The following is a 15,028-nucleotide window of genomic DNA, read 5'->3' on the forward strand; positions in this document are numbered from 1 at the left end:
GTTGGTTATGCCAGCTGGGAGTGGAGAATCAAGTGGGGGCTCAAGGGTGTTGCCGCTAGCAACCGTGATGCCATGGAGAGTCTAAGTTATGGAATTGTCCATGTTAGACTATGTGGCATTTGGAAGGCTTGCAAAAGGGAGGCCTTAGCAAGCTGAGGGACAGAGTTCCTTCAAGGTTCCCAAAGACGATTCTAGGTAGCTTAGTACCTAGAAAGGCCAAGTGTAAATGGTTCATGGAACGCGCGAAATCAGAGTGGCGCAGCAGAAGCGTGGTCTTGAAGCTTGCCATGAGGCAAGGCTATCAAGGTTAGGGAAGTAGTTCCCGAGTGTTCAAAGAGAGGGCTTTGAACGAAAGTCGATGGTCAAGGACTTTCACGCTTATGTAGGAACCATGTTACAGTGGTCCGAGAACTTGCCAAGCGAGATTGGCACGTCGGGGGAACAAATACCCTAGTTGAAGGTGATAACTTCAAAAAGGGTGGGCCATGGGGCCGAGCATGGAGGAGTCCATGCATGATCACAGACATGTCAAGTGAGAGGACTTGGCAATGTGGAGGAACTAGGTTCCTAAGCTGTGATCTGTAGCGCGCTTTAAAAATAAGTTGGTGCACCGGCGTGGGGAGTCACGCCAGGCATCTTGTGTGATGCCGTCCGTAGATGCATATACGGAGGTTGGGTTCGAGTCCCGACCCTCTAGTGCTTGGGTTCGAGTCCCAAATCACTAGGGCGTGGTGATGGTTTGGAATATGAGGACACTCATATTTCGGTGGTCATGGACTCTCAGTGGGGAGACTGGTTTGGGCACACCGCCAAGCGAGGGATGCCTCGGAGTCGTGATGCACGGTTAGATTGCTTAGTGTGAAAGCTCGGCATATCTAACTTGAACGCTTTGGTGCAAGTGGCACCAAGGACGTGGTGAGTGAGATGGGGACACCTAATCTCAGTTGCTATGGACCCTTGGCCGGAAGGGCTGGCTTGGGCGCACCGCCAAGTGTGGGGGATGCCCCCAGGGTCGTAGTTAACAAGTTAAAGGTCTGGAAGACCTAGTACCTATTGGCAAACCTGTTAAGGTGCCGAGGTGAGATCACTAGGTGATCTTGTGGCTAAATAAGGACAAGGTCCTTGTTTGGGTTAAGGAATAAGGTTTCTAGTTCAAAGTGTTGATTTGAACTATTGAGGATGGTGTGGCTTGGTCGTGATGACCAAGTGGGAAGAGCACCTAAGGGAAATAAACTATGTCCGTGCGATGGCATAGTGAGTCCGAGGAAAGTAGTCTCTATAAAAGACCCATGGGAGGGTCACGAAGTTGGGCCGTGGATAGAGCCCATAGCAGAAGATGCTAAAGAGACGTACTAGGGGTGAACATCCTCTGGACTTGGCAAAGAAGAGTCTTTGCTATGGAACCGAAACAATACCTCAAGGAGGGAGGTAGAGATTTGGTGTTGCTTGGTGCAACAATCAACGGATAGGAGCAAAAGATGAGTGGCCAAGATAGGGCCGTGGAATCCCTTGGAAGGAATCCAAGTGACAAAGTTAGGCGAGGAACACTAATGTGTTGGACGCTAACAAGTTGCGGGAAAGGAAGTGTGTTTCCAAGGAGGGATTCCGAAATGCTTCGATTTGGCGAAAGTGGAAGCTCCAAGGGAGGGAGCGGTAAGGTAGCCAAATGATAGGGCCATGAACAGCCCTAGCACAAAGTATGATAACTGGAACTTTGGCACGAAATAGAAGAGAGGATGATGGTGCCCTCGAGTAGAGAACTTCCTAGGATGGGAAGTGGAGTTGCACAAAAGGTGCAAGGCAAGGTGTTGGAGACACCTAGGGAATTGACTCCAAGAAGTCAAAATTCAAAGTTCCAAAGTGCAAAGGTTATATCGATGGAAATTGAGACTACTCTAGAAGGAGTAGTGGGATTGATTTAGAGAAGGGTCTCTAAGAGGTTTAGCAGGAACTAAACCAATAAAAAGAGAGAACCACTACATGTGGTCCAATCAGTCTCTAAGTTGGAGAGACTACCCTCCTTAGAGGATGGGCAAGGCATGGTGAGCCTTTGGTGTCAAACCATTGAAGAATATGCAAAAGGCATGGTGAGCCTTCAATGTCAAACCCTTGACAAGTATTGGCTAGGTGCCAAGGATGGAAATGGTAACACGTGCGGGTGTTACTTTATAAAATGGTTTACCGTTCGATGAGGACATCGAACTTCGTCTATGGGTGGTGGAGTTGTGAGACACAAAATCCCTAGGCCCCAAAGTGGAGCCGGAAAGGGTGCCACGTGGTAGTGGCTGAAGCGAGAGCCAAACGAGCGTAACACGTTTGGACCAAAAGCTCCGACTTGAAAAGTCAAGAGCGGGAGTGGAACTCCCAACGAAGTGCTCGAGGAACGAGCACGAAGCGAGCAAAAAGCGAGGCTCCAAAAAGGGACCCAAAAGGACCAACACATGACACGTGGAAGTGTCCGAGATGGACTCGAGTTGGAGTCCGAAGTGGAGTCCGAGATGGACTCGAGTTGGAGTCCAAAGTGGAGTCCGAGATGGACCCGAGTTGGAGTCCAAAGTGGAGTCCGAGATGGACCCGAGTTGAAGTCCGAAGTGGAGTCCGAGATGGACCCGAGTTGGAGTCCGAAGTGGAGTCCGAGATGGACCCGAGATGGAGTCCGAGAAGGAGTCCGAAGTGGAGTCCGAGGTGGACCCGAGATGGACCCGAGTTGGAGTCCGAAGTGGAGTCCGAGATGGACCCGAGATGGAGTCCGAGATGGAGTCCGAGATGGACCCGAGATGGACCCGAGATGGAGTCCGGGATGGAGTCCGAGATGGAGTCCGAGATGGAGTCCAAGATGGAGTCGAGACCGAGACCGGGACCGAGACCGAGACCGAGACCGAGACCGAGATCGGGACCGAGACCGAGACCGAGGCCGAGGCCGAGACCGAGCCCGAGCCCGAGCCCGAGCCCGAGTCCGAGTCCGAGTCCGAGTCCGAGTCCGAGTCCGAGTCTGGAGCCTGAGAGGGTGAAAGCCCAAAGCGTTCGTCTCCCAGACCCTGGGGGGTTTGGTGAGCTCCAAAAGTATAGTAGGGGGAGGACTGCAGTGGAGCCAGTTTGGCCAGGAAAGGCCAGTTTGGCCCAGGAAGGCCGGACCCAGTGTTGGGTGATGAGCTGCCCACTGGGAAGTCCAAGACTAGAGTGAACACAGACCGACAAGCGGGGTAGCTTGGTGAAGTGTTCAAGAGCCGGCTCTAGTTCCCCCGGGAGATCGACTGGCCGATGCTCCCAGTCCAAGTGTGGGTGGCACTACCTACTTGGATACCAGGCGTGGCTCAACGGAACCTCGCTCTAAGCCCATGGCTAGAGCACCTAAAGGCGAAAGGTGGGGAGAGTACCCAGGTGGCTCGCGTAAGGCCACGGTGTTCCGAAATGGTGTCCCAAAGTCCCAGACTGTGGAAAGGAAGAGGGGTAGCCCTCTGGTGGGGTGACCAAGGACACAGTCACACAGTGAGGAAGTCCTCGAGGATAGTGGGACTTAGTGGTCGAGCCAGTGGGCCTTGACCCAGTGGCAGTGTTGGCGAACACAGCCAAGGACAGAAAGGGACTTGGTGGGGACCGGAACAGAGATATTGGGGAAGGCTATTCCCCATGTCTGTAGGCATCCTAAGGATGTTAAGGAGTGGATCTGGGATGATCCCTCATGGACGAATGACCTAGTCTTTGAGAGACGGGATTGGAATGCAGGTGGTGTTGGACCACCAGTGTGACCAAGGTAATTGGGCATGGCCTTAGCGTAACGGGCCGATACGTCGGTGGTACCTTGGGGTGTCGATCATGGGATCGGACACGTGGAGCACTTGGACCAAGTGCTAAGGTTGAGTGGCATGGATGCCATTCTCGGGGCTAGCAAGCCCCAAGTCCTGAGTTGGACTTATGGAGGTTGTGAATGAGACTCCTCCAAGTGGACGGAGGTGTGGTTAAGTGACTAAAGTAGAATGGAAAAATTAGTCGCTTACACAGACTAGGAGGATAGCTTTGCACATTTTACTATGCCTTAGCAAGTATTCTTAGGGATGAACCTACCCGATAGCCTAGGGAGTGGTTCCTCAATCTTGGGCATGCTCACTTTATAATCCCACACATTGGGATTAACATTACTGCTTATGGGCCTCTACATGCCCATCACTAGCCTTGCCAAAATTCTTTTTTTTTATTGGCTTTGTCCAATTCGGGTAGACAGTCTTCTCCTGTCTCCACAACCTTGCACATTTGGATAGCACCTACTATCCATCATTTGCTAGGGACTTAGTCCCTTGGGCCTTATTTATTGCCCTTGCGACATGAAACACCACCTCCTGGTGTTCTAGAGTGTTTGGGTGTCCCAATGATAGCCTCCTGACAATGAGCATTCCCGTTTATGACATTGACTTACTATATCGCAACATAAGCAATTTATCCCCCGTAAGGGTATATCTAACTTCCTTATGCCATTAAGAAGTCTTGGATAGCTACCTTCTACCCATTTAGCCAATTATCTTGCACTTCTTGCTTAGTTGCCCCATAGTTGTCAAGTCCTACGACTCATTGCTTGGTGCTTCCACACCTCCATTGTTATCTAGGTCACCACACTCTAACCACATGCCTTCCAGCTTAGGCCATGCCATTCCCGCTTCCATTGGGATTCCCTTGGCAAGGGGTTCTTATGCACCCACCATCCTAACCTCAAGGTATCACACCTTGGCACATTTGGTGTTTCCACACCATCGGCCCCACGAGCCTACCCTTACGACACGACTTATTAGTGTCTAGGTCTTTGCCAAGACCAATATAGTTGTTCCTCATGCTAACTATCCGTTAGCACCGCACCATAGTGTTTGCACCCAACTCTGGGCCAAAGTTGCTTTCTTCTGGGAACATCTTTCCCACAACTTTAGTATGGCACATTCTGCCATCAATGACTAAATTTTCCATTCTTCTTTAGTCACTTAACCACACCTCCAACCACTTGGAGGAGTCTCACTCACAACCTCCATAAGTCTTATTTCAGACTTGGGCTTGCTAGCCCCAAGAATGGCATCCCCGCCACTCAACCTTTGCACTTGATCCAAGTGCTCCACGTGTCCGATCCCATGACCGACACCCCAAGGTACCACCGACATATCAGCCCGTTATGCTAAGGCCATGCCCATTTACCTTGGTCACACCGGTGGTCTAACACCACCTGCATCGCAGTCCCATCTCTCAAGGACTGGGCCATCCGTCCATGAGTGATCCTTCCAGATACACTCCTTAGCATGCTTAGGATGCCCACAGACATGGGGAATAGCCTTCCCCAATATCTCTTTTCCGGTCTTCACCAAGTCCCTTTCTGCCCATGGCCGTGTTCGCCAACACTGCCACTGGATCGAGGCCCACAGCCCGACCACTAAGTCCCACGGTCTTCTGGGACTTCCTCACCACTCGACTGTATCCTTGGTCACTACCCCAGAGGACTACTCCTCTTCCTTTCCACAGTCTGGGCGTTTGGGACAACATTTCGGAACACCGTGGCCCTACGCGGGCCTCATAGGTACTCTCCCTGCCTTCTGCCTTTGGGTGCTTTAGCCATGGGCTTAGAGCGAGGTTCCATTGAGCCACACCAAGTATCCAAGTAGGTAGTGCCACCCACACTTGGATTAGGAGCCTTGAACACTTCACCAAGCTACCCCGCTTGTCAGTCCGTATTCACTCTAGTCTTGGACTTCCCAATGGTCAGTTCATCACCCAACACTGGGTATGGCCTTCTTGGGCCAAACTGGCCTTTCCTGGGCCAAATTGGCCCTTCCTGGCCAAACTGGCTCCACTGGGCTCCAACCCCCACACTCTCCCTATTATACTTTTAGAACCCCCCGCAACCCCCCCCCCCTGGGGGACGATCATTTTGGGCTTTCACCCAACTGCCTGTATTAGTATTCGGACTCGGACTCGGGCTCGAACTCGGACTCGGACTCGGTTTGGGTCCCGGTTTCAGACTCGGACTCGGTCTCGGTCTCGGTTTCATCTCGGACTCCATCTCGGGTCCCTCTCGGACTCCATCTCGGACTCCATCTCAGGTCCATCTCAGACTCCATCTCAGGTCCATCTCGTACTCCATCTCGGGTCCATCTCGGACTCCATCTCGGACTCCATCTCGGGTCCATCTCGGGTCCATCTTGGGTCCATCTCGGACTCCATCTCGGATCCATCTCGGACTCCGTCTCGAACTCCATCTCGGACTCCACTTCGGACCCCAACTCGGGTCCATCTCGGACACTTCCACGTGTCATGTGTTGGTCCTTTTTGGGTCCCTTTTTGGAGCCTTGCTTATTGCTCGCTTTGTGCTCGTTCCTCGAGCACTTCGTTAGGAGTTCCACTCCCACTCTCGACCTTTTCAAGTCGGAGCTTTTTAGTCCAAACATGTTACGCTCGTTTGGTTTTTGCTTTAGCCACTACCACGTGGCACCCTTTCGGCTCCCCTTTAGGGCTTAGGGATTTGTGTCTCACACATAAGTGCCATTCATGGGACTAACAAATTCCTAAGTTTGGAATAAAACTTATAGAGGTTGTGATTGAGGCTCTTCCAAGTGGTCAAATGTATGGTTAAGTAACTAAAGTAAAATGGAAAATTTAGTCACTTACAATTAATGTAAACTTTTGAATTTAGACTTCCCAGAAGGTCACCCAACCCAGTACTATTCAAATCTAATGATATTTAACCCCACATATCCCATGACCCTTAACCGATTGGAAAAAGGGGTGCATTTTTATTCATTGGCTCTTTCCTTATATTTAAACCTTATAAATCGTCTTTCAAATCATTTTCTTTAATTGCTTACATTTGCTTCCTGGTAGCCTATTCCAAATTTCAAACTGGTTATAACTTTCACAAAAGGTATAGCAACAGTAAATTAGTGGTAGTTATTAAAACTATTGTCAGATAGATGCTAATACACTGGAGTGGGGAGATTGGGGATATTAATGTGGTGCAACTGCTTCTTGACAGCCCATTCCAGCTTCAAACTGGTTATAACTTTCACAAAAGATGTAGCAAATCAGCACCTTAAGGTAAACACATGCATAAGACATTGGAGCAAGCAAGAGGACGAGACTTGTTGAAAACTTCAATAAGCCCACCTTTTGTAGTCCAGTCCCACATACTACTGGATGCATTTCAGCAAGTCTACGTCATTATTGTATTCGCCAATAATTTGCCTCTACACATGGAGCTATGAACAAAGGATAAAGACAAATCTTGAACCCATATTCCAATGTGTAAAGTATTCTTACAAACTAAGCAAATCCATTATACCCTAGATAATTCACTCAATGTTTGAAGCGTACTGCTAGATGTAGTAATAGTAATAGCAGCCATGGCCCAAAATGTTTGGCCATCAAAGAAATGTATCCTGCACTTTGGCCACCAAAAATGCAGCATCGACAACACACAGTCTTTTCCACAACTTTAACAATATTGTATGAAATGATTTTAATTGCAATACACTTTGTATTTTTGACTTCAACCATATATCCATGACCTAATTGGACACCTTAACTAGATTGTTACCCGATTTAGTGTTAGTTTGTAGTGTGATAAGAAAATCCATCTTTCTCTCTTTTTTTTTACAACCAATTTGAACACTCTCATATCATATCGTTTTGCTGGAGCAATATATAGCACTTTTCACTTTCACAGCTCTAGTAAATTCTTGAGCAACAATGTAGATTACTTCTGAGAAGATTGATATGCCACTAAGGTTTAATAGCATGTAATTCAAGTTCTATAGCTTAATCATCCATGTAAGACTTTGGACTGAAATAATATTTTAAGTATATTCTTAAACCAAAAAGAAATTCAACCAGCCTCCACTCGAAGGTCAGAAAGATCACTCAATTAGACAAGTTCAGCTTTAAGGAATCCGGAAGATTCAGTTGGTATCCTGCTCAGGTGGTCTTGGAGGTCCTGCTGGACTAGTTGATTTCTTCATGGCTCCTCCACGGCTTTAGCACCGCTCCAGAGGCTGACCACGCCCGGCAACGGCACAAGATGCACGGCGTGGTGCCACAGGTTACAACAAACGCCACGCTCGTCGACTTTTACGAGTTTGCATGCAGCGCATGAGCATGCACAAGGTCGACTCAACTCGACGCCTTGGCTGTCGGCTGAGGCAGCAACGGTACCCCTAAGTCTAGATCCACTATCCAGGCAACCCCGGAGAGACTTCACTCGGGAACCTTTAAAACAGAGTGACAGGCAACAGACAATTATTCTCTCCGTTTCTATTCATCTGCTACACACAGTTCTTACCGGATCCGGTCTTGTATGTCTGCAAGAAGGCTCGACGCAAACGAGCTGAGCTTCTTCCCAGTCTGGCCAGCCATTTGTTTCAACGCGGACATGTCCTGAGAGGCCTGAAAAAATCACCCAGGTCACTTATATATATAAATATACACAACCAAGCCTCTCTCACGCACCTGCATTGATAATCTTGTCACGAGTTCCGATGCGGTCAGATCTGCGGACGATGCAACGGAGTTGCCTTCGTTTCGGTCGAAGAAGTCGGCACTTGATATGGAGGACGAGTTCTGCAAGCCAGTGTTCAAGGGATAACTAGTCCGCGTCAAAAACGAGCTTACCGCGAATTTTTGCAGGCGCACGTTGTTATCTACATCCGCAACCTTGCTGGGATCGTTGAAAAACTGCGCAGAGGATATAGACTTGGCATTTGAAAACTTTCGTTGAGCCTCGTCACTTTCTTCAACCTGTAAACGAGGAGTGTGATAAGAACTATCTACTATGGCGCTGCTACTCAGATCGGTACCTGGGTCTTAGATCGACTGGAACGGGAGGAACTCTTCGCCTCGGAACTAAAGTCGGAGAAAAAGTCGGTTTTACTGGACGGTGCCACCACGTGCCCGGAGTTTGTAGACACCGCAGGTGGATCGTCATCGTCGGCATAGACGAAACGAGATCTAGGAGCAGGAGCAGCTTGCACAACCGCGGGAGAAGGCGCCGTCCCCGCTGCTGCTGCTGTCTCTGTCTCTGCCGGCTTCTGATCATACAGGTTGTCACTAGTCTGCAGTCAAGAAGTAGAGTTTTCAGTATACGAGCGAGCGGCCAAGGGAAGTTGAAAAACATAACCTTGGTGGTGAGCTTCTTCACACCCAGGCCTCCACCCGACTTTCCACCTCCAATCTTTCTCATGCCAACAGCGGAGGACTTTTTGGGCAGGGCGACAGCAGGAGTGACAACAGGTGGTAGCAGCGCCGCATCGTTGTCGACGTGCTCGTCGTCAAAGTGCGGTGAGGCAGGCCCGAGCTTGGGGCTCGCAACTGTGTCAAGTTTGGCGGAATCCTTGGCGAGAACTTGCCTGTAAAGCTCGGCCGCTCTGGACGTATACTTGGACTCGATCTTGCCACCGTCAGTCCAGCCGTGCTGCTTGAAAAAGGCATGCGCACGACCATTCCCACCAACAAGCATCAGCTTGAGCTGATCTTGCGTCCACGAGTCGAGATTGGTGGACCTGTGAAGAGCCATTCTCATTCGTCACAAGAATCGAGACCAAGTCACTCTCTCACTCGATCGCTCACCTCACGAAGCTTATGTGAACGCCCAGGCTGCGGTGGAGAGCCGAGCAGTCGAGGCAGATGAAGACTCCATAGGGGATTGATGCCCAGGTTGGGTTCTTCGTGGAGCAATCGAAGCACACCTGCATTAAAACAAAGGAAACAAAGCTAAGCTAGGGGTATGGCGCTCTTAGTACCTTGTTGTCCGCCTTGGCCTTGAGCCGCCTGAACACGGCGTCTCTCTCCCAGTGCTCGTCCCCCTCCGGCAGCCATGAGCCTAGATCTAGGTCTCCTCCTCCCTTCCTGGTTACCCTAAATAAGGGCCAAGGGTTTATCGATCCGGGAAAATGGGGCTCGTCCTGCTGCTCCTCCTGACGCTCACCGGAGTAATCCAGGCGCTGGCAGCTTACAGCGATGTGTTCCGCCACGCTTCCGCGCCTCAATTCCACCACGGTGCCTTCCAGGACATCAGCGATAGCATCCGATTCGATGTCCATCGCTTCCTGCATTCTCGTGCCGAGGTGAGCTAGCTACGCCCTGATTCGATCGATCAGACGGGCTGATTCTCATGGCGCCAGGTCCCTTTCGAGGTCCCTCTGGAAGTAAATGTGGTGCTCCTGGGATTTAATGGCGATGGTGGCTACCGCTACACGCTGGATGCGGTCAAGCTCAAGAATGTGCTCAACCAGAGCATTCCCCGCCACAGGCCTGCCTGCTTGGAGACTGGCCAGCGTCTCGACATTGAGCACAAGCTCTACTACAACGTCATACCGGTAAAGCTGAGCATCAAAGCTTTCCTTTTGGGCCAATTCTTCGTGTGTTACAGGCCGGCCAGATCGAACTTTTGACTGTCGAGAGCCATCTCAAGGGGGCCATGGTGGCTACCAATTCGACTGCAAGAGAGGTTGTTTTTACTGGCATCTTTGTCCTCTCAACTTATGTCTGGGGTTTAGACAGAGTTTGGCAAAGTGCTTCCGTTGTACGAGGTGGAAGCCACCAAAGTTGAGCCGCTTTTCGACCGCTTGTACAGCTACCTGTTTGGTGTAGAACCGGATGCCAACACGAGCACGCACAAACACTTGCCGGTTGCGATTTTTATCCTTAACCTCGACAAGGTCTGGCCATTTGCTACTTATAGCTGTTGAATCCTGACATGGTTTGGCAGGTGCGTATGGACCCTCGAATTCCTGTCGACGTCAACAATGCAACACTGTCCTCGAAAATTGAAGGGCTCACACCCGAACAGCTGAGGGAACAAGAAGGTGGCTATATTTACAAGTATCGCTACAACGAAGGTGCGTCGACGCAGCTTTGGCTGAGCTCTGGAAGGTGCTAGTGCTTACTGTAGAATGCATATGTCCAGCTTACTTCTCTCTTTCAGGTATGCCGTGATTGATATTGCGGCTGGGCCTTGTGCATATGGAAAAGTGGACTCGAACGAAGGCAGTGTAGGATACAACACGGTTCCGAGGTTGCAAAGCGTCTTCTTTCCTCGAGGACGGTCTCCGATCCAAGACACAAAAGCACACAGTGTTTTCTCCGGCCAACTTGTTGCGCTTGTCGCATCTGCTGTTGAGTACTTGATATCACCAGATGTCAGGTGAGCATCTATTGTTACGTTACGATCGGCTAACGAGTGGTTCGAGCAGGTATGAAACAGTGGACGTTGCGCAGAGGCTTCTGGTTTCTGTCATAATCTTGAGAAACCATCAACAAAATACTCTACTTCATTCCGGGGGAAACGATACAATAGACATGGATGCAATCGAGAGAGAGGTATCTGCATCATTGAGACATGTGTTGCTCGTTCTTTACCGGACTTTTGTCAGGTCAAGAAACTGGCCGAGCCGGGGCAGGAGGTAGTTGTCGTTGGAGGAACACATAACTTGCATGACCACGAGAAGCTGGCAATTGCTGTTAGGAAAGCATATCGCAGTTTGTCAACTCATGAGACTACGAAGGACGGACGGTATCAAGTTCGGATCAAACCTTACCTTGATGGTTCTGTTCTAAGAGAGGTACACTTGTTATCGATGTCGCAAATAATCATCTTACTGGTACAGTTTGATGCAGGAGTTCAAACTTTCTGCCGATCTTCTAGCGTCGGGGCTTCTTGAACTTGCGGAGCCGTCCCTCTCAAATAAGTTCTTCAATTACATGGTTGCTCTTTTTGAATGCAATGAAATTTTCTGAACGATTTAAGTTGCAGGAGGGGGAGCCAGATGAGGACCAGTTCAAACGCGACCCAGTGATCAAATCCTCTTCTCGACAGGATTGGAGGTACGGCAGCAAGCAAGACAAGGAAAATAAGAGAGCGGAATCCAGATTGCAAAATCCTCCAAATGTGAAGAAAGCCTACGGAACCAGAGTTGTCCCCGTGTAAGTTTTTCTTCTCAGGGCTCCTGCACCATTCTAAAATGTATTTTTGTTGCAGATTTGTGTTGTCACTGGCTGGACTCGATGAGGAACTTCTCATGCAAGGAGAGAGTGCTGTCTGGACAAGTAACGACGCTGTTTTTGTTGTACAGCACGAAAGCGATCCCTTCAATTTAAGGTCTGCTACGTTTATCTTATATGCTCTCTTGTGACTAATAATGTGGCTATGTGGTAGCTATGTTTCGGAGACGGCGAGGATACAAGCAGTTCCAAAGAATCCTCAAAGACACATCATTGCTGGCCTGGCTGCCGTGGTGGGAGGCTTGGTGGCACCATATGAAAGAGCATCGCATGTTCATCAGCGTCCCCTGGTAAACTGGCTCTGGGGCTCCGGTCATCATCCGTTTGGTCCCTTCTCTAACGCAGCAAAGATTAGCAGCTTACAAAGTGACACGGCGTTGGTACGTGGTGTGGGTCTTTGTTAGATTTTCCTTAATCTGATTCTCTCAAACAGCGGAATTCGATTTATGCACGCGTGGACCAAGCTCTTCGAGCTATAAGACAATCCACAGAGGTGTGGTTGCAAAAACAGATGTTTGTTTTTCCTGACCGTGGCCTTTACCAGAGCATCCAATCATTCACAAATGAGTTCCTGAAAACTCCGCTTGGAGAGCCTGTGAAGGGTAAGAAGCCACAGTCTGTTGCGGGACTGTGGCTCGACAAATTCTACAAGAAGACTACGAACCTTCCCATGCCAATTCCGCACGAGCTGGTCCAGCAACTGGAAACTTACCTGGATGTAAGATCGTCTCTCTATCTTGTGTTGGCTGTTGGTAACTGTTTGTGGACTCAGGAACTGGAGACGCAGCTGGTGGAAGTGTCGTCTCGTTTGTACAATCATGAACTGCTGGAGGCACATGAAAACTCCACACACCTGCTGCAATACACGACATTTGCCAAAGCGTAAGTGGATTCAGAAAGGAACCTCGCATTGTGCTGATTGGTTTCCCATGCTGCAGCTATGTGGAGCATGTCCTGGAAACGGAGAGAGACCGGATGAGGTGCTGTCATGTGGAGCATTCGATACCAGTCCAGAGCTCCCAGGCCCTGATTTACGGGGTGATATTGCTTACGGGCTTTGTCATATATTTCCTCGTCATTTCACTTTCAGGTGACAAATGGTAAAGCAAACGAAAAGCTTTTGAGGAACACAATTTTGGCACCTGTGAAATAATAGAAACACCTAACGTCTTCGATCGTCAGCAAGCACCTTATCTCCTACATCAGAGTGTCGTCCAGGCATGCACAAAACTTGAGCAACGTTCACAAAGGTGACAACGACCGTTATGGCAGCGAGATGTTGTGAACCTTTGATGATTGGGTGGTGCTTGCTCAGGACTGCTTACGAAGGGCTCAGCAAGCAGTCGGAGCTGAAAGGCTTGGGGACTCTTCTTAGCCAAATCTATATAGTTTTTTTAACGATTCCAGATAACTATGAACACTGGGTTGGAGAACTCGTCTTCCATGTCGAGTGCCGAGCTCGTGACGAGATTACTATGGCCTTTTGTGTGTACGTATGACCTGGGTGCCCTCTCTGTCCGCATTGAAACAAATGGCTGGGGAAGAACTGCTCAGCTCGTTTGCGTCGAGCCTGGATCTAGTCTTTGGGGGCTCAAGCGACGAAACAAACAACCTGTTGATCGAGTCCCGCTGCTTCAGCTTCTCCTGTTCTACAGCCATGACGTCGGCCTTGTCCGTGAGGCCCTGAGAGCGGTAGGCCTGGATGAGGATGTTGTAGGTGAGGTGGTCGGGCTTGCATCCCTGCTCCTGCATGGCGGCGAAGTAGCGGTCGATGCTGCTGATGTCGGAGGCCCTCCTGTAGGCGTCGAGCACCGAGTTGTAGAGCGCGGTGTCGGGCTGGACCTTGTGCATGCTCATCTGCTCCAGCAGCCTGGGGAGCTTGCGCTGCATGCCAAACTTGCCGTAGAAGTTGATGAGCGTGCAGTAGGTGACGGAGTCGGGCCGGACGCCCCCACACTTCATGCTGGTGAAGGTCTTGAGCATCTGCGTCTTGCGGCCGGCACGGCCATAGGCGTTGATGAGGATGTTGTAGGTGACGGCGTCAACCTGGTAGTGGTACCTGTGGATGTAGCGCACAACCGCGTGCATCTTGTCAAACATCTCGGCCTTGGCGTAGGCGGCCATGAGCGAGTGGAGCGTGAGCGAGTCGGGGCCGTCGCTGGGCGTGGTCAGCCTCTGGAACCACTCCTCCATCCGCCGGATGTCGCCGCGGTTGCCAAAGCCTTTGACGATGGCATTGCGGCTCCAGTGGTCGGGCCTGCACGAGGGCGAGGGCGACTGGAGCATCTGGAGCGCCAGGTCGTGGAGCTTGTCGAGGGAGCCGGACTTGGCATAGGCGTCGAGGATGATGTTGTAGGTGACGCGGTTGGGCTGGATGCCTCGGGCGGTCATGTCGGCCAGGAGGTCCGAGGCACGGCTCAGCTGGCCGCAGTCGCAGCACGACTTGATGAGGAGGCTGTAGGTGAAGACGTCAGGCGAGCAGTGCGGGGTGGCGTTCATGGCTTGGAGCACTTCCATGGCGGTGCTCATCAGGTTGCTGCGCGTGTAGGCGGACATGAGGGCCGTGAATGCCTCCCGGCTGGGGCCGCAGCCGTCGGCGAGCATGGTCTGGAAGAGGGAGGCGGCCTCGTCCGGCCGCTTGCATTTGCCCAGCATCTCCAGCAGGCGGATGTAGGTGCCGGCGTATGGCTGGTACCACTGCTGCGAGCGGAGGAGCTCAAACACTTTGAGCGCCGCCTCCCACTGGCCCCGCTGGATCCTGTCCGACAGTATGTCGAGCAGCGAGCTGGGCAGCAGCTTGCTCGCCTTTCTGGCCATACTCTTGCGCAAGCTCGCCTCCTCGGACGCCATGACCCGGTTTGCCACCGTCATGGCCTCCCTGGCCGACCGCTTGTCCTGCCTCGTCTCCCGCCATTGCAAGCGGCTGGGCCGCACGCTCCTGCTGCTTCCGCCGCTGCTATCGCTGCTGCTGCTGCTGCCGCATTGGACACACATCCTCGTCCATCGC

The 15,028-nt window shown here is 51.0% G+C and overlaps 3 protein-coding genes across 3 annotated transcripts; 1 reads left to right on the forward strand and 2 right to left on the reverse strand.

The window, feature by feature from the left end:
• Nucleotides 1-7,981: 7,981 nt before the first annotated feature.
• On the reverse strand, nt 7,982-9,535 carry LOC9646771 (probable ADP-ribosylation factor GTPase-activating protein AGD8). The gene is made up of 5 exons (XM_024663831.1): nt 9,140-9,535; nt 8,820-9,074; nt 8,473-8,697; nt 8,306-8,367; nt 7,982-8,195 (listed from the first exon to the last, which is right to left on the reverse strand). The coding sequence occupies exons 1-5, from the start codon at nt 9,533-9,535 to the stop codon at nt 7,982-7,984; spliced, it is 1,152 nt and encodes a 383-aa protein (XP_024519599.1).
• Nucleotides 9,536-9,827: 292 nt separating this feature from the next.
• On the forward strand, nt 9,828-13,202 carry LOC9646786. The gene is made up of 16 exons (XM_024663823.1): nt 9,828-10,085; nt 10,143-10,337; nt 10,391-10,468; nt 10,518-10,679; nt 10,730-10,893; nt 10,946-11,164; nt 11,214-11,340; nt 11,394-11,582; nt 11,638-11,724; nt 11,774-11,943; nt 11,999-12,118; nt 12,176-12,401; nt 12,455-12,514; nt 12,566-12,739; nt 12,794-12,903; nt 12,960-13,202. The coding sequence occupies exons 1-16, from the start codon at nt 9,912-9,914 to the stop codon at nt 13,123-13,125; spliced, it is 2,421 nt and encodes an 806-aa protein (XP_024519591.1). The 5' UTR covers nt 9,828-9,911; the 3' UTR covers nt 13,126-13,202.
• Nucleotides 13,203-13,392: 190 nt separating this feature from the next.
• LOC9646772 (pentatricopeptide repeat-containing protein At3g53170) lies at nt 13,393-15,015 on the reverse strand. Its single transcript, XM_002990019.2, has one exon. It carries the CDS (start codon nt 15,013-15,015, stop codon nt 13,495-13,497), a length of 1,521 nt encoding a protein of 506 aa, XP_002990065.2. The 3' UTR covers nt 13,393-13,494.
• Between the last annotated feature and the right edge of the window lie 13 nt (nt 15,016-15,028).

The sequence above is a fragment of the Selaginella moellendorffii genome, unplaced genomic scaffold, assembly GCF_000143415.4.
Source record: "Selaginella moellendorffii unplaced genomic scaffold, v1.0 SELMOscaffold_103, whole genome shotgun sequence".
Classification (NCBI taxonomy): Eukaryota; Viridiplantae; Streptophyta; class Lycopodiopsida; order Selaginellales; family Selaginellaceae; genus Selaginella; species Selaginella moellendorffii.

What these genes read in the sequence shown, in the direction of transcription:
- LOC9646786 (XM_024663823.1), top strand. Translation starts at nt 9,912, where the DNA reads ATGGGGCTCGTCCTGCTGCTCCTCCTGACGCTCACCGGAGTAATCCAG. An exon ending in TGGATGCAATCGAGAGAGAG is followed by an intron (nt 11,341 to 11,393) that starts GTATCTGCATCA and finishes GACTTTTGTCAG; the next exon opens with GTCAAGAAACTGGCCGAGCC. An exon ending in AGCGATCCCTTCAATTTAAG is followed by an intron (nt 12,119 to 12,175) that starts GTCTGCTACGTT and finishes GCTATGTGGTAG; the next exon opens with CTATGTTTCGGAGACGGCGA.
- LOC9646771 (XM_024663831.1), bottom strand. Translation starts at nt 9,535, where the DNA reads ATGGCTCTTCACAGGTCCACCAATCTCGACTCGTGGACGCAAGATCAG. An exon ending in CCAGTCGATCTAAGACCCAG is followed by an intron (nt 8,698 to 8,819) that starts GTACCGATCTGA and finishes TCCTCTGCGCAG; the next exon opens with TTTTTCAACGATCCCAGCAA. An exon ending in TGACAAGATTATCAATGCAG is followed by an intron (nt 8,368 to 8,472) that starts GTGCGTGAGAGA and finishes ATGGCTGGCCAG; the next exon opens with ACTGGGAAGAAGCTCAGCTC.
- LOC9646772 (XM_002990019.2), bottom strand. Translation starts at nt 15,015, where the DNA reads ATGTGTGTCCAATGCGGCAGCAGCAGCAGCAGCGATAGCAGCGGCGGA.